This window comes from Oncorhynchus mykiss, chromosome 13, assembly GCF_057628025.1.
Source record: "Oncorhynchus mykiss isolate SJ-2025 chromosome 13, ASM5762802v1, whole genome shotgun sequence".
NCBI lineage: Eukaryota > Metazoa > Chordata > Actinopteri > Salmoniformes > Salmonidae > Oncorhynchus > Oncorhynchus mykiss.
Window position 1 is genome coordinate 33650817 of NC_143034.1, and position 25906 is coordinate 33676722.

A 25906-nucleotide genomic window follows, 5' to 3' on the forward strand; every position below is an offset into this window, starting at 1 on the left:
ACTGATCTATCTGTGCATACGTAGCAGATGGGGATCTGTGAAACTCACTTCTCAGCCTGAACGCTCTAGGAGGGCGGTCATGTGTGCTTGCGAGGCAGAGGTCTTGAGTTTGAACTGGGTAGAAGCCAAAGCGGGTGGAAGTGGCACTCCCTAAGTAAGCAGTATGATCTGCAGTTGCCACTTTGTAATTTGCAACTTCCATACAAATAACATTTGTTTGTGGTGAGCTTACTGGACTCGTTTTTAGTTGAGATAATATATATTTTTGTCCTTAAGATTTCAAATTACTAAAACAGATGTGTTCCAATGATTCCAATGAGGTGTAACTAATAGGAAATAAATAAAATAACACTTTACAAAATGCCTGTGGACACTGAAAGTCACAGTTTGCAAAATGACTTTGCATGTGTTGTTGGATAAGGGGACTTTTATTCTGAAAACCAAACGGAAGTGTTAATTTGTCGCCACCTCGTGTTTGTTTTTGGAAGAGAGGCTCATAATGGAATATGTCGGGCTTCCAATTGCCTGTAATTATTCCCGGAGCGTCCGCATCCATTTTCGGTGTCGTTCAATGGGACTGTGAAGCAATTCGCCGCTTTTTAAACTTTTGCAACAAAAAGCCCATAATGGATTTCAAATATGTTTCTGACGCTTCTCAATAGCTTACTCTCGTGAGGCTGATTGCTTGGTTTCTAGACCTCGTCACCTTGGTGGTGGAGTTGTAACGATATATTTAGCCTATCGCGTTTGGGGTATTGCCATTGGAGAAAGAGAAGACTCAAACGGAACATCAAATTGGATTGCCAGGTAAAAGACGCTGCGGCTTCATTTAATTTGTTTTGTCAAATGGCCTGCAGTTAAAGACCTACATACAATATAGACTATTGTGAGTGTTCACGTGTTTTAAAATGTTGACGCAGCAATCATGCAGAATGGCATTCGCACTAATTTGATCTGGGCCTGTCACGCCCATAGGCTAGTTGAGTTTTTTTAAATTATTTTTTTATTTAACTAGGCAAGTCAGTTAAGAACAAATTCGTATTTATAATGGCGGCCTACCAAAACGCCTCCTAAAACGCCTCCTGCGGGAACGGGGCTGGGATTAAAAATAAATAAAATAAAATATATAGGACAAGAGAGACAACACTACATAGAGACAACACTACATGAAGAGATACCTAAGACAACAAAAGCATGGCAGCAACACATGACAACACAGCATGGTAACAACGTGGCAGCAGCACCTGTCAGTAAGAGTGTCCACGATTGAGTCTTTGAATGAAGAAATTGAGATAAAACTGTCCAGTTTGAGTGTTTGCAGCTCATTTAAGTTGCTAGCTGCAGTGAACTGAAAAGACAAGCGACCCAGGGATGTGTGACTGGCAGAACGGGTGTTGTATGTGGACGATGAGGGCTGCAGTAGATATCTCAGATAGGGGGGAGTGAGGCCTTAGAGGGTTTTATAAATAAGCATCAACCAGTGGGTCTTGCAATGGGTATACAGAGATGACCAGGTTACACAAGTATAGAGTGCAGTGATGTGCCCTATAAGGAGCAATGGTGGCAAATCTGATGGCCGAATGGTAAAGAACATCTAGCCGCTCGAGAGCACTCTTACCTGCCGATCTATAAATTACGTCGCCGTAATCTAACATGGTTAGGATGGTCATTTGAATCAGGGTTAGTTCTTACCAAACCACATGACCTTTGTTTTGGAGGTGTTCAGAACCGGGTTAAGGGCAGACACAGCTTGTTGGACACTAAGAGTGCTTTGTTGTAGAGCGTTTAACACAAAATCCTGGGAGAGGCCAGCTGAGTAGAAGACAGTATCATCTGCATATAAATGGATGAGAGCGCATCCTACAGCTGCAACATCGAGAGCATCCTGACCGGTTGCATCACTGCCTGGTACGGCAATTGCTCGGCCTCCGACCGCAAGGCACTACATAGGGTAGTGCGTAGGGCCCAGTACATCACTGGGGCAAAGCTGCCTGCCATCCAGGACCTCTACACCAGGTGGTGTCAGAGGAAGGCCCTGAAAATTGTCAAAGATCCCAGTCATAGACTGTTCTGCATGGCAAGCGGTACCGGAGTGCCAAGTCTAGGACAAAAAGGCTTCTCAACAGTTTTTACCCCCAAGCCATAAGACTCCTGAACAGGTAACCAAATGGTTACCCGGACTATTTGCATTGTGTACCTCCCCCAACCCCTCTTTTACGCTGCTGCATCTCTGTTTATCTTATATGCATAGTCACTTTAACCATACCCACATGTACATACTACCTCAATAAGCCTGACTAACCGGTGTCTGGATATAGCCTTGCTACTCTTTTTACTGTTTTATTTATTTCTTTACTTACCTACACACACACTTTTTTGTCTCCACACTATTGGTTAGAGCCTGTAAGTAAGCATTTCACTGTACAGGTATTCACGTGCGCCGAATACCTGTTGTATTCGGCGCACGTGACAAATAAACTTTAAATTGAGAGGTAGTTAGCAAACCAGGCCAAAGACCCCTCAGAGAAACCAATACTCCTTAGCTGGCCAACGAGAATGAAATGGTCTACCGTATCAAAAGCTTTGGCCAAGTCAATAAAAAGAGCAGCACCACATTGCTTAGAATCAAGGGCAAAGGGGACGTTGTTGAGGTCCTTTTTTAAGGTTGCAGTGACACATCCATAACCTGAGCGGAAAACCAAATTGCATACCAGAGAGAATACTATAGACATCAAGAAAGCCAGTCAGTTGATTATTGACATGTATTTTTCCCAACAGTTTTGATAAACAGGGCCTAGATGTTTTTGGGGGGTCTAGTTTTAAGGAGCTCCTTCAGCAGCTTGGACTCAGTGACCCCTGCAGGGAGAAACTTTGTAGCGGGGCAGGGAAAAAAGAGGGAGGAGCATCGGGGCTAGTCGATTTGGAAGGGGTGGGAGATGAGGAAATGTTGGACAGGAAAGGAGGCATGGCTGAGTGAAATAGGAATCCTGACTTAATGAAGTGGTGATTAAAGAGCTCAGCCATGTGCTTCTTGTCAGTAACAACCACATCATCCACATTAAGGGACATGGGCAGCTCTGAGGAGGAGGTTTTATTCTCCAGGTCTTGAGATCCTGTTTTCAATCAGGATCTCAGCGATCACTGCCTCATTTTCTGCATCCGCTATGGGTCCGCGGTCAAACGACCACCCCTCATCACTGTCAAACGCTCCCTAAAACACTTATGCGAGCAGGCCTTTCTAATCGACCTGGCCCAGGTATCCTGGAAGGATAATGACCTCATCCCGTCAGTCAAGGATGCCTAGTCGTTCTTTAAAAGTAATTTCCTCACCATCTTAAATAAGCATGCCCCTTTCAAAAATGTAGAACTAAGAACAGATCTAGGCCATGGTTCACTCCAGACCTGACTGCCCTTGACCAGCACAAAAACATCCTGTGGCGGACTGCAATAGCATCGAATAGTCCCAGCGATATGCAACTGTTCAGGGAAGTCAGGAACCTATATACACAGTCAGTCAGGAAATCAAAGGCTAGCTTTTTCAAACAGAAATTTGCATCCTGTAGCTCCAACTCCAAAAAGTTTTGGGACACTAAAGTCCATGGAGAATAAGAGAACCTCCTCCCAGCTGCCCACTGCACTGAGGCTAGGTAACACGGTCACCACTGATAAATCAGTCCCTGCTGCTGAAAAACATATGCACAGCATGATGCTGCCACCACCATGCTTCACCGTAGTGATGATGCCAGGAGTCTTCCAGATGTGACGCTTGGAATTCAGGCCAAAGAGTTCAATCTTGGTTTCATCTGACCAGAGAATCTTGTTTCTCATGGTCTGGGATTATTTAAGTGCCTTTTTGGCAAACTCCAAGCGGGCTGTCATGTGCCTTTTACTGAGGAGTGGCTTCCATCTGGTGGAGTGCTGCAGAGATAGTTGTCCTTCTGGAAGGTTTTCCCATCTCCACAGAAGAACTCTAGAGCTCACATTTTAGAATACGGCTGAAGAAGTCAAGAGGTCTGAATACTTTCCTATTGCATGACCTTGGTAGCAATTGAAAGGACACTGGAGATTATGGGGAAATTATCAGACCAAAGGTGAGGGCACAACCGTTCACCTGACACAGGAATCCAAACATTACACTGTTGATTTTATGTGCATTTTTTGTTTACTGTACTTTTCAATAACTAAATCTGAAAATACATTCAGTAACATAAGAACATTTAATATACATTTTTGGAGTAGTTGCAAGATAAGAAAAAATGATTACAAGGGTTTGAGTGAGAGGTCTAACTGGTGTCTCCAGGTCATTCCGAAGTCATCTCAATGCACTTTTATGGAAAGAGTAAAGGAAGGAGCCTTCAACTGTAAGGTGCTTTTTTTAAAACATTTGTTTTTAGCTCTCCTAGCTTTGCCATTGAGGAACTGAAGCAAACACGCTTTTTGTTTGAAACAAAATGACTGTTTATGCAATCCAAAAACTTTCCATTATGAATCACAATCTGAGTCAGGTGGGCTTCACGAAAGCTTATTTTATTGCCAGCACAGCTAGCTGAATTATTAAATACTATCTTAGTGTTAGGCTTTCAAAGACACGTCAGACAAACGGATTGTAATTTTACATTTTCAAATATGGAAATGGTGAAGTGCACATTTGGACTCATGGGTGTGTGGTTTGCTTGTATATGACATCAAAGCGGACTTTGAGGATTATAACAATGTCTCATCTTTCAGAACACTGACTCCTTTTGAGTATATTGGATGACAGCCTGTGAGTCGAAAGGGCTACATGGAAGCAAACTGAATGAAACTGCGAGGGACCTACCTGCATTTGTCTAATAAAACTTGTTTTAGTTACAGAACTTCTGTTTTTAGAACTCACGTCATCAGGGGAAAGTGTGGAGGGAGGGGCGCAAATTGAACAGTAATCTGCTCGTCCATGTTGTCAAAGATGCAGCATGGTACATCGTCCAGAAACACACATTGTTTTTCCATCAAATTAATGTTAAATTTTTATCGATACAATTCACTTTTGCATGGGAAAACACACATCCCTAGTAATTGCTACAGGTGCTTAATTATGTCACTTTTGTCTTGAGCGGACATCGCCATCGGACAGAGCGGGGCACCTGGCTCATGCCCGGGAGGCAGCCCGTTTCCAAATTGAATGCAATCAACTTTTAGCCGATGCAAAACACGCCTGCCCGGGCGAGATTAATCAAACCTCAGTCGTGAGTGAACAGGGAGTACAGGAGGGGATTAAGCACACACAGGTTGTTGTTGCCTACATTCACCACCTGGGTCTGTCCCGTCAGGAAGTCCAGGATCTCGTTACGGAGGGAGGTGTTCAGTCCCAAGGTCCCCAGCTTGGTGATGAGCTTGGAGGGGACTATGGTGTTGAACGCTGAGCTGTAGTCTATGAACAGCATTCTCACAAATATTTCCCCTCTTGTCCAGGTGGAAGAGGGCATTGTGAAGTGCAGTTGAGATTGAGTCATCTGTGGATCTTTTTGGACGGTATGTGAATTGAAATGAGTCCAGTGTGTCTGTGATGTTGATGTGTGTCATGACCAGTCTTTCAAAACACTTCATAATTACAGCTGTGAGGTTACCTTGGAGTTCTTGGAAACCGGGACAATGGTTAGAGTATCAAATCAAATCAAATTTATTTATATAGCCCTTCGTACATCAGCTGATATCTCAAAGTGCTGTACAGAAACCCAGCCTAAAACCCCAAACAGCAAGCAATGCAGGTGTAGAAGCACGGTGGCTAGGAAAAACTCCCTAGAAAGGCCAAAACCTAGGAAGAAACCTAGAGAGGAACCAGGCTATGTGGGGTGGCCAGTCCTCTTCTGGCTGTGCCGGCTGGAGATTATAACAGAACATGGCCAAGATGTTCAAATGTTCCTAAATGACCAGCATGGTCCAATAATAATAATAAGGCAGAACAGTTGAAACTGGAGCAGCAGCACGGCCAGGTGGACTGGGGACAGCAAGGAGTCATCATGTCAGGTAGTCCTGAGGCATGGTCCTAGGGCTCAGGTCCTCTGAGAGAATTAGAGAGAGCATACTTAAATTCACACAGGACACTGAATAGGACAGGAGAAGCACTCCAGATATAACAAACATACCCTAGCCCCCCGACACATAAACTACTGCAGCATAAATACTGGAGGCTGAGACAGGAGGGGTCAGGAGACACTGTGGCCCCATCCGAGGACACCCCCGGACAGGGCCAAACAGGGCCAACCCCACCCACTTTGCCAAAGCACAGCCCCCACACCACTAGAGGGATATTTTCAACCACCAACTTACCATCCTGAGACAAGGCTGAGTATAGCCCACAAAGATCTCCGCCACGGCACAACCCAAAGGGGGGGCGCCAGGCAGGATGATCACATCAGTGACTCAACCACTCAGGTGACGCACCCCTCCCAGGGACAGTATGGGAGAGCCCCAGTAAGCCAGTGACTCAGCCCCTGTAATAGGGTTAGAGGCAGAGAATCCCAGTGGAAAGAGGGGAACCGGCCAGGCAAAGACAGCAAGGGCCGTTCGTCACACTCCTGGGCCAGACTACACTCAACCATATGACCCACTGAAGAGATGAGTCTTCAGTAAAGACTTAAAGGTTGAGACCGAGTTTACGTCTCTCACATGGGTAGGCAGACTGTTCCATAAAAATGGAGCTCTATAGGAGAAAGCTCTGCCTCCAGCTGTTTGCTTAGAAATTCTAGGGACAATTAGGAGGCCTGCGTCTTGTGACCGTAGCGTACGTGTAGGTATGTACGGCAGGACCAAATCGGAGAGCTAGGTGGGAGCATGCCCATGTAATGCTTTGTAGGTAAGCAGTAAAACCTTGAAATCAGCCCTTGCTTTGACAGGAAGCCAGTGTAGGGAGGCTAGCACTGGAGTAATATGATCAATTTTTTTGGTTCTAGTCAGGATTCTAGCAGCCTTATTTAGCACTAACTGAAGTTTATTTAGTGCTTTATCCTTGTAGCCGGAAAGTAGAGTATTGCAGTAGTCTAACCTAGAAGTGACAAAAGCATGGATTAATTTTTCTGCATCATTGTTGGACAGAAAGTTTCTGATTTTTGCAATGTTACGTAGATGGAAAAAGCTGTCCTTGAAATGGTCTTGATATGTTCTTCAAAAGAGAGATCAGGATCCAGAGTAACGCCGAGGTCCTTCAGTTTTATTTGAGACGACTGTACAACCATTAAGATTCATTCTCAGATTCAACAGAAGATCTCTTTGTTTCTTGGGACCTAGAACAAGCATCTCTGTTTTGTCCGAGTTTAAAAGTAGAAAGTTTACAGCCATCCACTTCCTTATGTCTGAAACACATGCTTCTAGCGAGGGCAATTTTGGGGCTTCACCATGTTTCATTGAAATGTACAGCTGTGTGTCATCCGCATAGCAGTGAAAGTTAACATGATGTTTTCGAATGACATCCCCAAGAGGTCAAATATATAGTGAAAACAATAGTGGTCCTAAAACGGAACCTTGAGGAACACCGAAATTTACAGTTGATTTGTCAGAGGACAAACCATTCACAGAGACAAACTGATATCTTTCCGACAGATAAGATCTAAACCAGGCCAGAACTTGTCCGTGTAGACCAATTTGGGTTTCCAATCTCTCCAAAAGAATTTGGTGATCGATGGTATCAAAAGCAGCACTAAGGTCTAGGAGCACGAGGACAGATGCAGAGCCTCGGTCTGATGCCATTAAAGGGTAATTTACCACCTTCACAAGTGCAGTCTCAGTGCTATGATGGGGTCTAAAACCAGACTGAATCATTTCGTATACATTGTTTGTCTTCAGGAAGGCAGTGAGTTGCTGCGCAACAGCCTTTTCTAAGATTTTTGAGAGGAATGGAAGATTCGATATAGGCCGATTCGTTTTTTTATATTTTCTGGGTCAAGGTTTGGCTTTTTCAAGGGAGGCTTTATTACTGCCACTTTTAGTGAGTTTGGTACACATCCGGTGGATAGAGAGACGTTTATTATGTTCAACATAGGAGGGCCAAGCACAGGAAGCAGCTCTTTCAGTAGTTTAGTTGGAATATGGTCCAGTATGCAGCTTGAAGGTTTAGAGGCCATGATTATTTTCATCATTATGTCAAGAGATATAGTACTAAAACACTTGAGCGTCTCTCTTGATCCTAGGTCCTGGTAGAGTTGTGCAGACTCAGGACAACTGAGCTTTGAAGGAATACGCAGATTTAAAGAGGAGTCCGTAATTTGTTTTCTAATAATCATGATCTTTTCCTCAAAGAAGTTCATGAATTTATCACTGCTAAAATGAAATCCATCCTATATTGGGGAATGCTGCTTTTTAGTTAGCTTTGCGACAGTATCAAAAAGGAATTTTGGATTGTTCTTATTTTCCTCAATTAAGTTAGAAAAATAGGATGATCAAGCAGCAGTAAGGGCTCTTCGGTACTGCACGGTACTGTCTTTCCAAGCTAGTCGGAAGACTTCCGTACGTGTCAAACTCATTCCATGGAGGGTGGGCCAAGTGTCTGCAGGTTTTTGCTCCTCCCTTGTACTTGATTGGTCACTGATTGGTTCGGAATTCCCCTCACCTGGGTGTCTAGGTCTTAACTTTTTCACATGTGAGTTTCAAATATCTCTAATGGTCGCCACAGCTTAAGTTTTATACACGTGATGTCAGAATGCACTCACTGTTCCAAAATGTGATTGTTACACAATAGGACAGTTCACACATGCTGTCTGCTAATTATGTGTAGGCTATGTTTCAACCTGTCCATTTCAAATTATTTTCTAACGGTTTGAATTGAGGTGTGTTCTGCCGCCTCATTAATTCACGTAGAAGTAGCCCATTTCAGTGTTGCAGACAATTTATGTTTGTCCAACTCAGTAAAGCCTCAAACTTCCCTCTTCGAGGAGAGCTCTTCCCCATTTTTTCCGCACATGAAGTATGCAGACATTTGCGCAGTCTTACACGAACTGGCACTTTTTGGGGGCTGGCGTTCGCATTGTTTTTTTCCTTACAAAATAATTATGGACATGTGCGTTCCTATCAAAGTAAGTGCCTTATTTTCTGTATATCGTGTTGTTTCTACTGTAGCATACAGTATGTAAACTCAGCAAAAAAATAAACATCCCTTTTTCAGGACCCTGTCCTTCAAAGATTATTCGTAAAAATCCAAATGAACTTCACAGATCTTCATTATAAAGGGTTTAAACACGGTTTTCCATGCTTGTTCAATGAACCATAAACAATTCATGAACATGCACATGTGGAACTGTCGTTAAGACAGTTATGAAAATTTAGGACACTAAAGAGGCCTTTCTACTGACTCTGAAAAACACCAAAAGAAAGATGCCCAGGGTCCCTGCTCATCTGTGTGAACGTGCCTTAGGCATGCTGCAAGGAGGCATGAGGATTGCAGATGTGGCCAGGGCAATAAATTGCAATGTCTGTACTGTAAGACGCCTAAGACGGCGCTACAGGGAGACAGGACGGGCAGCTGATCGTCCTTGCGGTGGCAGACCACGTGTAACAACACCTGCACAGGATCGGTACATTCGAACATCACACCTGCGGGACAGGTACAGGATGGCAACAACAACTGCCCAAGTTACACCAGGAACGTACAGTCCCTCCATCAGTGCTCACTGTCCGTTGGCCTGTTGTCTGGTGAGGACTTGCCTTACATCACTGGCAACAACGTCACCTATGGACACAAACCCACCGTCTAAAGACCAGACAAGTGCTCATCACTGATGAGTCATGGTTTTGTCTCACCAGGGGTGATGGTCTGATTCTTGTTTATCGTCAAAGGAATGAGCGTTTCACAGAGGCCTGTACTCTGGAGAGGGATTGATTTGGAGGTGGAGGGTCCATCAGGTTCTGGGGCTGTGTGTCAGCATCATCGGACTGAGCTTGTTGTCATTGCAGGCAATCTCAACGCTGTGCGTTACAGGGAAGACATCCTCCTCCCTCATGTGGTACCCTTCCTGCAGGCTCATCCTGACATGACCCTCCAGGATGACAATGCCACCAGCCATACTGTTCATTCTGTGCGTGATTTCCTGCAAGACAGGTGTCAGTGTTCTGCCATGTCCAGGGACGAGCCCGGATCTCAATCCCATTGAGCACGTCTGGGACCTGTTGGATTAGAGGGTGAGGGCTAGGGACATTTCACCCCCCCCAGAAATGTCTGGGAACTTGCCTTGGTGAGGTAACATCTCACAGCAAGAATTGGCAAATCTGGTGCAGTCCAAGAGCAGGAGATTCACTGCAGTACTTAATGCATCTGGTAGCCACACCAGATACTGACTGTGTCCCTTTGTTCAGGGACACACACCATTTCGGTTAGTCACATGTCTGTGGAACTTGTACAGTTTCTGTTGTTGAATCTTATGTTCATACAAATATTTACACGTTAAGTTTGCTGAAAATAAACGCAGTTGACAGTGAGGCCGTTTCTTTTTTTGCAGAGTTTATTTATTTATTTTACCTTTTATTTAACTAGGCAAGTCAGTTAAGAACAAATTCTTATTTTCAATGACGGTTTAGGAACAGTGGGTTAACTGCCTGTTCAGGGGCAGAACGACAGATTTGTACCTTGTCAGCTCGGGGATTTGAACTTGCAACCTTTCGGTTACTAGTCCAACGCTCTAACCACTAGGCTACCCTGCCGCCCCATGTATGTACACTACCATTCAAAAGTTTGGGGTCACTTAGAAATGCCCTTGTTTTTGAAAAAAAAAAATTGGGACCATTTTAAAATAACATCAAATTGATCAGAAATACAGTGTAGACATTGTTAATGTTGTAAATGACTATTGCATCTGGAATATCTACATGGGTGTAAAGAAGCCCATTATCAACAACCCCCATTGTGTTCCAATGGCATGTTGTGTTAGCTAATCCAAGTTTAGCATTTTAAACCCTGTTGCAATTGTTAGCACAGCTGAAAATTGTTGTTCTAAGGAAGCAATAAAACTGGCCTTCTTTAGACTAGTTTGTGGCTACGTGCCAAGGCAAAATCATTGCCGCAACGTCGGAAAAATATCTGCGGTGTGTTTTTGAAGATGGTCAAACAGTCCACATTTTAATTTTGCTCTGCAAACAAAACAAGTAATTAATAGAAAAGCCAGACTACCCCATAGTAGAATAGTTTATCCATTTACCTAGTCGGCTTGTTGTTTTGTGTTCAATGCAAGGGAAATATTCCTCTCGAGGCGCATTCAATTATGAGCGCAATAGTGGGGAAAACAGCAGTTTTATGTATATCTCAACTCCTGAATATGCGCAAACTCCACCTTTTTTTTTAAACTTTGAGTTTTTAGTAGTGGTATGGTTAAGCATTTTACCGCTCCGAAATTCGCCATGAGTGCACAGGGGTGAGTGGAGCTAAATAAAACACGGGTCAATTGCAGAGAAATTTGATGTAAAACACCACCCTACCTCATAACTTTTTTTTTAGAGTGACTTCAATTGTGATGAGACGGGTTACATTTTCAGTTGAGCAAGAGTAGTGGCAATTCTCCCTAGGCTTTGCCACCACATGTTATTGGGCAAAAAGGGGGCATGTATGTTGATGTAATTGTAATCCAAACCAACCCTCATGTAAGTTGTGATGAACTCTCAAAACCTTTTGGACAAGACTTACTTTAAGACCAAAATTATCCTATTTACACTTTGTAGTACATTTTGGCACTAGAATATAGTATATCATATCAATACCATAATGGCCACATAGAGTTGTATGGTTTAACTTTGCAATCAATGGTTTTTGTTTGGCATACTTGTAAAGTGACAATTCTGTTACTGTGAAGTGCCCTTAACAAGCTTATTCTGCTTTGTGAAATGGTCCTTAGCGGCACGGCACTTGCTCTATTTATGGAATTGTGTTCACAACATGTTCTAGTTTTAGAAACAGTAATTTACAAAGATCTGAGGTTTCAGATATTTTCAGATTTCTGTGTGGTTTATCTAGATATCTGAAATAGGTGGTTTCACCCTCCTTTTCCCTCCTTCCTTCCACGATAGGTTCCCAGGAAGATGCGGCTGTGAGCTTGCTCAGAGTGCTGATCCTGTGGGTCTTCACCTGATCGTGACCATGGGGATATGGCCGGGGGGTGTCCGGGCCTGCATTGCAGGCCAGGAGAACTGCTCTGCCAACAATGAATCCAAGGACTACTGTTACTCAGCCCGAATCCGCAGCACCGTGCTTCAGGGCCTACCCTTTGGAGGCGTCCCCACAGTCCTTGCGCTGGACTTTATGTGCTTCCTGGTGAGTCTGCCTAGAGATCAGTCTTGCCTGAATTTCAAATAGATTCCTAGCCCCATTCCAGTGCTGCAGGATCTTTTAGCTCTCCCCCGTAGTTAATTTATTGACTTATGTCACTGATTCATTGGCCAGAGATTCTACTTACCTGGGATCCCAGGTCTGTGTACAGCAATACTTCTAACCTGAAGGTCCATATTTGAGAAAAGGTGTCTTAGTGACTTTATGCTAACCTACAACAATCACATAGGTATACAGTATATGTATGTGTACATATCTGTGTGTGTGTGTTTACAGTGCCTTCTGAAAGTATTCAGACCCCTTGACTTTTCCACATTTTGTTACATTACGGCCTTACTCTAAAATTGATTTTTTTTAATTATTCAGCAATCTACACACAATACCCCATAATGACAAAGCGAAAACAGGTTTTTAGAATTCTTTGGAAATGAATATATATCTAAAATATATATATTATTTACAGAAGTATTCAGACCCTTTGCTATGAGACTCAAATTGACAAATTGAGCTCCGGTGCATCCTGTTTCCATTGATCATCCTTGAGATGTTTCTACAACTTGGAGTCCATCTATGGTAAATAAAATTGATTGGGCATGATTTGGAAAGGCACACACCTGTGTATATATAAGATCCCCACAGTTGACAGTGCATGTCAGAGAAAAAACCAAGCCATGAGGTCGAAAGAATTGTCCATAAAGCTCTGAGACAGGATTGTGTTGAGGCACAGATCTGGGGAACGGTACCAAAAAGAGTCTGCAATATTGAAGGTTCCCAAGAACACAGTGGCCTCCATCATTCTTAAATGGAAGAAGTTTTGAACCACCAAGACTCTTCCTAGAGCTGGCCACCCTGTCAAACTGAGCATTCGTAGGAGAAGAGCAAAAAGCAAATATAACTTTAACTTAAAAAATATAACATACATTTTATTTTACATTCCAATTCAATCATTTTATAAGTATCTCATGCCACTGACTGAATCGAATTGAATGGAATGACCCCAACCCTGATTAGTGTACTATGTACTTTATGTAGCCAGGCAACAAGGGTACGGTCATATTTGTTGCGATTGTCTTTCAACATCCTGCGCATTAAAACACAGGGAGATTTTGTTAAATATTCTATATATTTGTCGAAACAACTTAGTAACGTGCACAGAATTTGAAAGATATGGTTATCTGCTGAGGAAAACACTGGACAGAGGAAGATTGGGGGGAAAAAGTGTTGTGGACAGACTAATTTAAGTCAATAACTGTACATCTATGAAATAGATGTGTCCAGAATGCGTTTTCATTCAAAATGACAGGGTCACAAATTTCATAATGTGTGCCTGTGCCCTCAAAGATCCCTGTCTCGCACGGATTTTGTTTCTCAGGACAATGTCACGTTGATGATCATAAAGTAGCATATAGCAGGTCCCCTTCCCAAAACAGGTTTCTGACCTCAAGAGTCTGTCTATTCCTGGTTAAATAAAATATACTAACATGGACATGACATCATAACATGATGAACAGATGAAAAGGCTAGATAGTTTAGTCAATTTATTTCATGTCATTACTCAGTATTTGTCAGCGTAAGGAAAGTGTGAAATAAATATGCAAAACTTAATCATTTTTGGAATCTGAAAACTGAGTAATGTGAGTGCTGGCCTTTTTTATACTTGTACTTTTTTTTATCCTTTAGAATTAAGCACCAATGTTGCTTATTTTTATTGTCATCCTCTAATCATACTACATTTACCTCATAATATGAAGTGGGGTCTGAAATGATTGACACCCTTGAGAAAGATGAGCAATAATGACTGTATAAAACTACTATCATTCAAATACTGAGCTATGTTGTATGCAAAAAAATGTTAAATTATATTTTATAGAATTACTCCGAGAAAGATTTTGTTTAACATTTAATATTTTTTTTTTCCTCAAGAAGGTAGGATTGACACTCCTAAATATTCTTAAATCTCGGACCAAAAGGCTCCTTAACAGCTTCTACCCCCCAAGCCAGAAGAAAGCGGAACAATTAATCAAATGGCCACCCGGACTATTTACATTGACACCCCCTCTCCCTTTGTTTTTACACTGCAGCTACTCCCTATTTATTATCTATGCATAGTCACTTCACCCCTACTTACATGTTCAAAATACCTCGACTAACCTGTACCCCCGCACATTGACTCAGTATATAGCCTCTTTATTTTTGTGCTACTTTTTTATTTTTATTTTCTTAACCAGCAATGCAGTTCAAGAAAGAGTTAAGGGCTTGTAAGTAAGCATTTCACGGTAACCTGTGTGTATTCAGATTGGAGCATGTGACAAATAAGATTTTGATTTTAAATAAAGTAATTACGTTTTTTTTTGTTTTGGTTGTGTTTCAGATTATTTAGTGCTCAGTAGAAATAAAAGGTAAATCATTTCATTTTGGAGTCACTTTTATTGTAAGTAAGAATAGAAAATGTTTCTGAACACTTCTACATGAATGTGAGTAAGAAAGTTTTGAGGGTCAAAGATCGTAACCCCAAGACGTTTTGAAATCTTTCCAATTTTTGGAGCGTACAATATTGCTTGGAATTTGTACATGTTTTCCCGTCATTATTGTTAATCTTTATCAAGGGTGTCCATCGTTTTGGAGCCCGGTAAGTGCTTACTTACTGGTCTTAGAACATGGTTTTAGAACAGCAGTGACATTGCTATAAAATCAATTTCAACATTTGAGTGATACACCATATGTTCTTGCGGCTTCACCTGAAAAACACCAATGAAGATGTAAATCATATAGCATTACTTTCCTCTGTGCTTTCAGGTGCTTCTATTTGTCTTCTCAATATTGCGGAAAGTGGCCTGGGATTATGGACGCTTGGCATTGGTGACAGACGCTGACAGGTAGGCCTAACAAATGACTCTGAGGTGTTACATCACACTCGCATGAGTACACACGCACTGCCCTGGTGTAGTCCTACTGATCATTGGCTCTTGTCTGTTGAATTGTGAGAATTACTTGCCTATTATGACCGTGTGCCTTTAGTAACCCCATCACCATTCCTTCCTACCTCTTCCTTCAGGATTATTGGTTTGCAAGTCATTCAGGGAGACTTGTTTCACTGTCACTTACAGTGGGGCAAAAAAGTATTTAGTCAGCCACCAATTGTGCAAGTTCTCCCACCTAAAAAGTTGAGAGGCCTGTAATTTTCATCATAGGTACACTTCAACTATGACAGACCAAATGAGAAAAAAAATCCAGAAAATCACATTGTAGGATTTTTTTTTTCTTCTATTTTTGTTTCATCAGACCAGAAGATATTTGTCCCCATGTGCAGTTGCAAACGGTAGTTTGGCTTTTTTATGGCGGCTTTGGAGCAGTGGCTTCTTCCTTGCTGAGCGGCCTTTCAGGTTATGTTGATATAGGACTCGTTTTACTGTGGATATAGATACTTGTTGTTCTGGGATTGATTTGCACTTTTCGCACCAATGTACGTTCCTCTCTAGGAGACAGAATGCGTCTCCTTCCTGTGTGGTATGACGGCTCTGTGGTCCCATGGTGTTTATACTTGCGTACTATTGTTTGTTCAGATGAATGTGGTACCTTCAGGCATTTGGAAATTGCTCCCAAGGATGAACCAGACCTGTGGAGGTCTACAATTTTTTTTTATGAGGTCTTGGCTGAATTCTTTTGATTTTACCATGATGTCAAGCAAAGAGGCAAATTCAAACACACTCTTTGCGGAGTAAATAAAAAAACAAAAAAATGTGTCATGCTAACATAAGCATTTCTTGGCAGTGACTTTTCTATGAAAACCAAATTGTGGTTTGGGGTCACTCCTTAGATCAGTCTAATCTCGTGTAATTTGATCAACTACACTGCTCAAAAAAATAAAGGGAACACATAAACAACCACAATGTAACTCCAAGTCAATCACACTTCTGTGAAATCAAACTGTCCACTTAGGAAGCAACACTGATTAACAATACATTTTACATGCTGTTGTGCAAATGGAATAGACAACAGGTGGAAATTATAGGCAATTAGCAAGACACCCCCAATAAGGAGTGGTTCTGTAACCACAGACCACTTCTCAGTTCCTATGCTTCCTGGCTGATGTTTTGGTCACTTTTGAATGCTGGCGGTGCTTTCACTCTAGTGGTAGCATGAGACGGAGTCTACAACCCACACAAGTGGCTCAGGTAGTGCAGCTCATCCAGGATGGCACATCAATGCGAGCTGTGGCAAGAAGGTTTGCTGTGTCTGTCAGCGTAGTGTCCAGAGCATGGAGGCGCTACCAGGAGACAGGCCAGTACATCAGGAGATGTGGAGGAGGCCGTAGGTAATGAGGGCCCGACGTCCACAGGTGGGGGTTGTGCTTACAGCCCAACACCGTGCAGGACGTTTGGCATTTGCCAGAGAACACCAAGATTGGCAAATTCGCCACTGGCACCCTGTGCTCTTCACAGATGAAAGCAGGTTCACACTGAGCACGTGACAGACGTCACAGAGTCTGGAGAAGCCGTGGAGAACGTTCTGCTGCCTCCAACATCCTCCAGCATGACCGGTTTGGCGGTGGGTCAGTCATGGTGTGGGGTGGCATTTCTTTGGGGGGCCGCACTGCCCTCCATGTGCTCGCCAGAGGTAGCCTGACTGCCATTAGGTACCGAGATGAGATCCTCAGACCCCTTGTGAGACTATATGCTGGTGCGGTTGGTCCTGGGTTCCTCCTAATGCAAGACAATGCTAGACCTCATGTGGCTGGAGTGTGTCAGCAGTTCCTGCAAGTGGAAGGCATTGATGCTATGGACTGGCCCGCCCGTTCCCCAGACCTGAATCCAATTGAACACATCTGGGACATCATGTCTCGCTCAATCCACCAACGCCACGTTGCACCACAGACTGTCCAGGAGTTGGCAAATGCTTTAGTCCAGGTCTGGGAGGAGATCCCTCAGGAGACCATCCGCCACCTCATCAGGAGCATGCCCAGGCGTTGTAGGGTGGTCATACAGGCACGTGGAGGCCACACACACTACTGAACCTCATTTTGACTTGTTTTAAGGACATTACATCAAAGTTGGGTCAGCCTGTAGTGTGGTTTTCCACTTTAATTTTGAGTGTCACTCCAAATCCAGATCTCCATGGGTTGATAAATTTGATTTCCATTGATAATTTTTGTGTGATTTTGTTGTCAGCACATTCAACTATGTAAAGAAAAAAGTATTTAATAAGAATATTTCATTAATTCAGATCTAGGATGTGTTATTTTAGTGTTCCCTTTATTTTTTTGAGCAGTGTACTTTGCAACTCTCTGCAGTTGCAAAGTAGCTAAAAAGTAGTAATTAGTTGCAAAGTTGCTAATTAGCTAAAGTTGTCTGTGATGTGATTCAAACATGCAACCTTTGGGGTAGCTTGACTTTTGCGATATACGCCCACCCATCCTCTCCGACCAACCTTTCATATTTGGCTTAAAGGTAGACTCTGAAATGACATTGCCAAGAGCAGATCCGCAGATGTTGCGGTAAGTGAGATGCAAGACTTTGCTCCCACACAGTAGCTGCGCATGTATGGGACCAAAACAGTGAGGGAGTTTAGCCTTGCGCTTCAATGCTCTTAGGTTGTTGCGGAAATTGACCCACTATGCTGTTGACTTTGTGCACCTAGGTCATATCACTGTGTCTACCTGTAGCCCTTTACACTCGCACTTGTATAGGTTGAACATAGCCGATTTTGGCACTGATAAGCGCCTAAACTGGAATACAGTGACTGTACAGTAACCATCACAACAGTAATTGTGATGGAGGATGCAGGGTTGTGTGCCAAACCAAGCAACTACAAGTGTCCTTTCTCTAGTTCCTCACTGGCACAGCTAGGAGAACCCCCCCCCCCCCCCCCCCCCCCCCCCCTCCAAAAAAAACCCATTATAGTCGAAGACTCTTCTTTGAGTCATAAAACTGCATCGAAATGACTAAGGAACTGTGCACATTTTGGAGAGGTTTGTGGCCACAGTTAGTCCTCTCACTCAAACCCTTGTCATTGTTTTGTAATGTGTTGCACCTACCCCACATTTTCCACAAATAATATGTTGTTACTGAATGTATCTGGAGTATTTTCAGATTTAATTTCAACAAATACAGTGAAAAGTACAGTGAATGTAAAATGGACTTACAATTAACACTGCAACAACAGGTGAACTGCTGTGTCCTCAATTTTGACCTAATCATTTCCCCATAATATCCAAACTGTTCCATTTCAATTGCTTATATATATATTCTTTTCATATTTCTTCAGCAAGAAACATTTTATTTACACCCTATCCAAATAGGCCAATTCTCACGTGTGTAAAGGGTTTTAAGTAACCATCTGTCTTTTTGTAATCGTACCAAATGTAACGTATACTAATGAGTGTCTCCGCTTTACATTTACTATGTTACGTCTAGTCTTTGATGCCAGGCTGTTTTTCATTATAATGTATTAAACTAATAGAGTAAAAATCCAACTCAGAGTTGATTACTCTTTTTTTAGTGTGATTTTAGTCAACTCTTGCAGTTTTACACTTGACTGTTAATTCAAAACACAGAACTCCACCAGTGTACATTTCTCTATCAGTTTACTACTACTACTGAAGTGTAAGGGTGATGCCTTATTTGCAACATCTTAATGTGTCACATTATGGTAACTAGCAAAGTGATATCCAATCCCTGTTGTAATCCAACTCAAGGGAAGATATCCAGCAATTTCACTCAGGACTTGCATTCAGAAAGCCTGTCCGAGCAGAAAGTTAGAAGAACATGATCGTAAACAATCAATGTACATGCAAAATGACAGATATTAAAATAAACAATTAAAAAAAAAAAAAAATCTTCCCGCAACAGAGCATGCTGGGAAATATGACAGAGGCCTCTCCCACATTTGTGGATATTCCATAGATTTAACTCCCTCTCTCTGGTTACTCTTAATTGATTTAAAAGTACTCTGTCCCAACTAACTCCAGAGAGCGTATCACTCTGCCAGTTAAGGTAACTCAAGTAGAGTTAATTTAACCCAAATTATTTTATCACTGTGATTTCAAGTCTCCTTGATTTACTGTGTACCAATCCTGGATGGCCCCTTTTAGGTACAATAATAGTTGAAGACTTATTTGGTTATTTTAAAGTGACCTGGGTCTACTTATGGATATGATTCTAAGTGCTATGTGTCTTTTGCCTTTCTGAAATAGTTCTGTCCTCCCATTCATTTAAAAGGACAGAGAGATATGGGCAAACCGTTTCCTGCTGTAGTCCCACAACTGACTAGACAATCTCTTTTGCGCCACATACTTCCTGTTTTCTTGTCTGTCCCGCTTGCTCTCCTTCTCCCTTGTCACTCCCTACACACACACACACACACACACACACACACACACACACACACACACACTAGTGCTGAGTCATTCATGCTTTTTGAAGTTGGTTTCTGTTCGGTTTTCGAAAAATTGGTTAGATTTTTTTTTAAATGTAACTACCCATAATAAAACAATTAGCTAATAAAAGCCCCATGATGGCAGTGACTGCCCATTTTACTGCCTATCAATTAATTCATTCACAACTTTACTTCCTCTCATGTGGTCTGTGTGTGGTCTTGTTCCCCTGGTCAGTCGATGAATTGCATCAACCTATGGGCGAATTTCTGCCAGATCATAGCCAAAATAAGTTTCCCAGCTTTCCAAAAAATGTACGCTGCCGACAGAAGTGGAGTCGACGCCTGTGCATCGGCCGTATGGTTGCATACTGCTCAGCGCTGTAGTAACTTTCCACACATTTGTTAATCGCTCAACACACACAGCTGTTTTCTTGCTTTCATGGGCTCTCTTTCAGAGCTGCGACGAGGCAGGTGTCACCAGTGGTTGTATGTCCTTGTGCGGTGAGGGGATGGGGGGGGGGGACGACGACACATCTTCCCATGGCTCTAATAAACCTCTCCTGCCTCGATATATTGTAACATCCAATTTGTTGATACTTCAGTATTTCTATCCAGGACTAACCTTAATGAAGTAAATGTGTACTCCAATTCATGACAATTATGCTAATTTCTTCTCTTTTTGTTTCACTGTGAAGATCGAAGAAGTGTTTCAGCGGATTGGAGGAGCGGGAATAGTATGTTGTTTTTTTAACGTTTTTGTTTATGTCCTGGTTTTCCAATGTTGTCTTCTCTTTTCCCTGGTTGCTTTTACAGCCCTAACTGTACTTGTTGTCCTGCTAACTGGTGCACTAACACTTTCTCTCTTTTTCCATTTCGGATAGGTGCGCGTGTGTGCGCATGCTTGCAATCCAATTCCAGAATGGACTGGAATCCACCCCAATTGGGGTGTGCTGTGGGTTGGTGTGTGTGTGTGTGTGTGAGAAAGGTGTATGTGTGTCTAATTAACAAGCAAGATGGTTTGGTGTGAGGTCTCCGTCACTGCTTTTTGCTGTGGATTTTATTGGGTGTCGACTCTGACTTTGGTTAACCCACCATAAGTGCCTTGTGTGTCATTAACCATACTGTTTACTTCCACCAGTGTATCTGCCATGGCTTCTGATGCTTTGACTGTCACCTAACATATGAATCTTTTGACATGCATGCTTCCTTTTTACACGTTTTGAATATAACATAGTCGGAGAAGAGAAAAGGGTAACTATGATACACTGAGAGCAAATAATACAAGGTAAACGGTGAATCAGGGTGGATGTTAACTAGGCCCTCTTGCTGTGGCGTCTTTGTGAATCCTTGTGACATTAGCTGTGATGATAGCGCCTCCAGGGTGAACCCTTTTTATTAGACCACAAGAAGCAAAGTTCTCAACGGGCTGGGTTCTCAGTCCAAAAAAATCATCCCTTCCCCCTCAATAAAGGCAGAGGACAGGAGTGTTTTCAGATTGGAATCCAGCTAGAAAGTGGAATGTGGTCTTCTGCCCTGACAGAGAAATGTATACTGCCCCCATATCTGTACATGTTGTCATTGGACTAAGTGTACTGTTGGACTGTGGTAGATCTTCTGTTGTAGGATATAAGGGTGGGAGATTACAATATACACTCGGTGATGCAGCTAAAACACAATCTATTTGTGGACTTTGGGCCCAATTCAATATCGCTAACTGGCTTTCCGGAATATGTCAAAACAAATCCTACCCTTCAAGAAATGATGGAGTAAAACTGTTGTTGTTGAGGCCAGGCACCACACTAATAGTGTATTTTTCCCCCCTTAATCACAATCACCTAGGCTGTAGAACCCCACAGTGGAGGTGTCATAATACCCATAAAACCTAGCAGTCAGACAGGGAAATGGTTCCAATCATATTTTTCACCATTCATTTTTTTCCATAGGGGATTTTTAGAAACACTTAAAATAAGGCATGTGTTTCGTATAGGCTTACCCTGGTGTGACGTTTTGAGAGCCATGCAAATCTCTCTCAGACAAGGTGACTTATCAATATATTCGGCTTTATTTACTCTGATTTGAAAATGCTACTTAACATCAGTAGACGTCATGCAAAACTACAAATCCCTGCAAGCTCCTGCACGTCATCTCTAGTTGACACCTTTGCTAAAAGGAAATTGTGTCAATTTAAAACTTGCACAAGACTGTTCACAGACCCAATTTGTTTATTACCATATTTAGCTAACATTAGATGGTTCATCCAGAGATGACCTTTGCCTGGATTCGGCGGTCTTGTCCAAATCATCATGGAATTTGTAGTTCTTTATGATAGCCACATTAGCAGCCAATTAGCATTTCATTTTGTGGGGGGGGGGGGGGGGGGGGGGTTAAATACAAACAGATATATTGACCAGTCACCTTGTCCTAGAAAGAGTTACATGGTTATCAAAACGTCACGCCATGGTAAGCCTACACGAAACACAGCTCTTATCTTAAGTGTCATATCCCCTATGAGAAATCTATGATGGACAAATGATTGGAACCATTTCCCTGTTTGACCTCTTCTCTCTCTCTCTCTATGTCTGTCTCTCTGTCTGTCTCTCTCTTTTTCTGGAAACTGTTAGTCATTAGCCTGTAGTGCCTGGCATTAAAAAAATTAGATAATTGAATAGGGCCCTTGGTGTTTAACCATTATTTGGCTCGAGGGTATCCTCAATGATGCCTACCTTATTTTTGAGATGTTTGGCATACTTGGGGCAACCTCAGCCAGAGTTGTGTTGGTCCGAGTTACACACTGTGTTTGTCCCTTGTCCTATAGAGTGAGGGGTAACCCTTTACTTGATACCTCCCTGACAAGGCAGATGTCTTTACAGTCATGGCACAAACCATTATCTAGACATCTATCCAGCCCCACGAGTTTGACGTTTGTGTAGCTATGTTGAACTCGTGGAGCTGGGCATCTATTATGTCATTCACGTAGAAGCCTTCTTGATGTTTGCCTTGGAGTGGGGAGTTCAAGTGAAATGTTCTGTGATTTTGTTAGTGCATAGTATCTACAGTAAAAAAATATAGGATTACATGCGTGCCAACTCCGCGATGCTTGATTGGCCAGTAATTCCGCCTAGGATGATGGGATCTTGAATGTATCATGTTAGACCCTCAGAGAGATGGAGTTTATCAAACTGACTATAAAATAAACACAGAATGGCATGGTTCTATGGACATTGTTGAGGAACTATTATGGGTTAATTTAATAAAAGGGCATTTTTATGATAAATGTGCAGTAGTGAAAGATGTGGGTTGGGGTCAATTCCATTTAAATGTTGTAAACTGACATTCCAATTTTCTGTTTACTTTCTGAATTGATGGAATTTAAATGGAATCGACCCCATTAGCTGTGACTACTGTTCATTTTAATTGTGAGGAAATCCGTCTAGTCTCATTTCCATTCTGTTTCAAACCATAAATTAACAAACGTAACAGTTGCAGAACCCGGTCCTGCCGTGTTCTTTGTGCCTCCGTCAAAGCCTGACACTTGTCCTCTGTTTCCAGTGATGCCTCAGCTCTGCATTCTGAAGCGCCAGACCGCTATGAACGTCTCACTTCAGTCTCCAGCTCTGTCGACTTCGATCAACGGGATAAAGTGAGAAATCCCTCCCTCCGAATGTCTCCCCACCTCTGAATGTCTCCCCACCACTGAGGTTGTCTCCTACTAGTCACACGTGCAGCTCTTTAAACAACTCCATTGGCTTTGCCTCCCATCCCTGTTAAATAATGCAGGACAAGCAAAGGACTGTAAAGCCGTTGGCTGCCAGCCTTGGATGTGGGTGGAGTCAGGTGGGGGAGGGTATAGTGTGGGTCCTGTCCACCAGACAGATTTCCACTTAGTGACTCCTGATGAAGACTACCCACCCCTTATAGATACAGTACATAGATGTTTTATAATAAGGGAGACTTATCTCCATCACTCTTGACTTCCAACTAATACCACACAATATTAGATATGGTGATAGTTTGAATTAATATACTTCAGGCAAAATGCCCCAGTGTGTGGAACAGACATTTTCCTTTAGTCCAAACAACTTGTGACTACTACAGAAATATAAGCTAGACCGGTCAGTTATCCACACGCCAATGTCCCCCAAGAACATTCTATGCAACTCCATACCATATCCCCGAGTCATACGTTGCACTGTAATCACCCTAGTAGGTCAATTCAGGTCCATGTTATCTTTCTATCTCCTAACCTTTTAATCCCAGCTGGCAGGCTAAGGCTCTTCCTCCTCTCTCCCTGTCTGTTCACTAAAACTCACATCACGATTGGGCTACCGCTATAGCCGTCCAGATCAGGTTGGCTTTACCCCAGACAGTCCCCTCTTTATTGCCCTCTCGGGTCATACAGTACTTGGGCCCCAATGAAATAAATTGCAGATAATGTAACACCATAGTTTAATTCAGAATGTTTACACTGTGTTTTGAATTTAGGTTTCACACTAACGTTCAATGTCAATGACCATGAGAATAGCATGTTGCTCTGTTGGATTTAAACACCTCTGATACAGCATAAACCAGCATTGTGTTTTTTATTTATCTGCAATTGATTGAATTGGGGCCTAAAAACTAAAACATTTTTATAACGCATCACACTGTCAAGTTATTTGATTGTGTGGAATTTCATTATTTTTTTTATTTTTAAATCTTCATGTGTTGAAAATGTGACTGGTGACTGTTTTCAACTGCATATTTTTCAAATGTCTGATTTTCATTGTGCATGTCTACACTGCAGGGCTTCTGTTCCTGGTTAACTGCCATCTTCAGAATAAAGTAAGTGGGTCTGTTATCAACATTCTATGTAAATACTTGATTGGGAGAAAGCCAGAGATGATGCACGTCAATGTTGCCACAAAATGTGCAACCAAATTAATAGTTCTGCTACTGTGCTAAAGGCCACCTCTGATAGGGCGATTAGTTATTTATCACTGTTTGTTCCTATTTCAAAACATTATTGCCTAGCAAAAGTATTGGATCCTCGATTAATTCTCAGCTACACTCTTTCTTATCTATGAAATGTATCCAGATTGTTCATCAGTCTGGTTTTAGACCAGGACATGGCACCATCTCTGCTGCATCTCATGTAGTAAATTGTATGGACGAGACATTGTGCAGCCGCCTTTCTAGACCTTTCCAAAGCATGTTACACTGTTGATCATTCCCTGCTGATTCAGAGGCTAACTTCAATTGGCTTTAGGTCATGCCACTTGCAATTGGTTTAAATAACAAATCCAGCCAAAACCACTAATTCCTTTAATTTACAGTATTAAATAACACTATGTTAGAACAAAATATTTTTGTGAACAAATGTTTCATTTTGGCGTTATCTGTAAGGTTGGTAGCAACATGTAACGTTGTTGTGGAAATCTATTGCAGCTCAAGTCGACTCTATGGTTGGCTGGCGGGCTAGGTAGCTAGCTAGCAAACATAGCTACACACAATGAAACCAAAGACGATATCAGCATGTAAAGTAGCTAGTTCACTGTAAAATCGCCTAAACAAATTGCACTATCAATTTAGGAGTCTACGATCTCACCATGTTCAACCTGCAGATCAATGTAGATCAGAGTGGGGGTTGACATTCGCAACGGCTGATATACACTGCTCCAAAAAATAAAGTGAACACTAAAATAACACATCCTAGATCTGAATGAATGAAATATTCTTATTAAATACTTTTTTTTACATAGTTGAATGTGCTGACAACAAAATCACCCAAAAATGATCAATGGAAATCAAATGTATCAACCCATGGAGGTCTGGATTTGGAGTCACACTCAAAATTAAAGTGGAAAACCACACTACAGGCTGATACAACTTTGATGTAATGTCCTTAAAACAAGTCAAAATGAGGCTCAGTAGTGTGTGTGTGGCCTCCACGTGCCTGTATGACCTCCCTACAATGCCTGGGCACTCTCCTGTTGAGGTGGTGGATGGTCTCCTGAGGGATCTCCTCCCAGACCTGGACTAAAGCATCCGCCAACTCCTGGACAGTCTGTGGTGCAACGTGGCGTTGGTGGATGGAGCGAAACATGATGTCCCAGATGTGCTCAATTGGATTCAGGTCTGGGGAACGGGCGGGCCAGTCCATAGCATCAATGCCTTCCTCTTGCAGGAACTGCTGACACACTCCAGCCACATGAGGTCTAGCATTGTCTTGCATTAGGAGGAACCCAGGGCCAACCGCACCAGCATGTGGTC

General features: G+C 42.4%; 1 protein-coding gene across 2 annotated transcripts in view; it reads left to right on the forward strand.

Moving 5' to 3' along the window:
* Positions 1 to 460: 460 nt before the first annotated feature.
* LOC110486047 (mechanosensitive cation channel TMEM63B) overlaps positions 461 to 25906 on the forward strand; it is a 96547-nt gene continuing 71101 nt past the window's right edge. The window contains exons 1-6 of one of the 2 annotated variants that reach the window (XM_021557362.3): positions 464 to 807; positions 12025 to 12268; positions 15080 to 15159; positions 20353 to 20391; positions 23207 to 23297; positions 24441 to 24478. In XM_021557362.3, coding sequence (XP_021413037.3) covers positions 12095 to 12268; positions 15080 to 15159; positions 20353 to 20391; positions 23207 to 23297; positions 24441 to 24478 — 422 coding nt within the window. In that variant the 5' untranslated portion in view covers positions 464 to 807; positions 12025 to 12094. Of the gene's footprint in view, positions 808 to 12024; positions 12269 to 15079; positions 15160 to 20352; positions 20392 to 23206; positions 23298 to 24440; positions 24479 to 25906 lie in introns of both variants that reach the window. The other variant, XM_090196058.1, reaches the window with a different exon arrangement.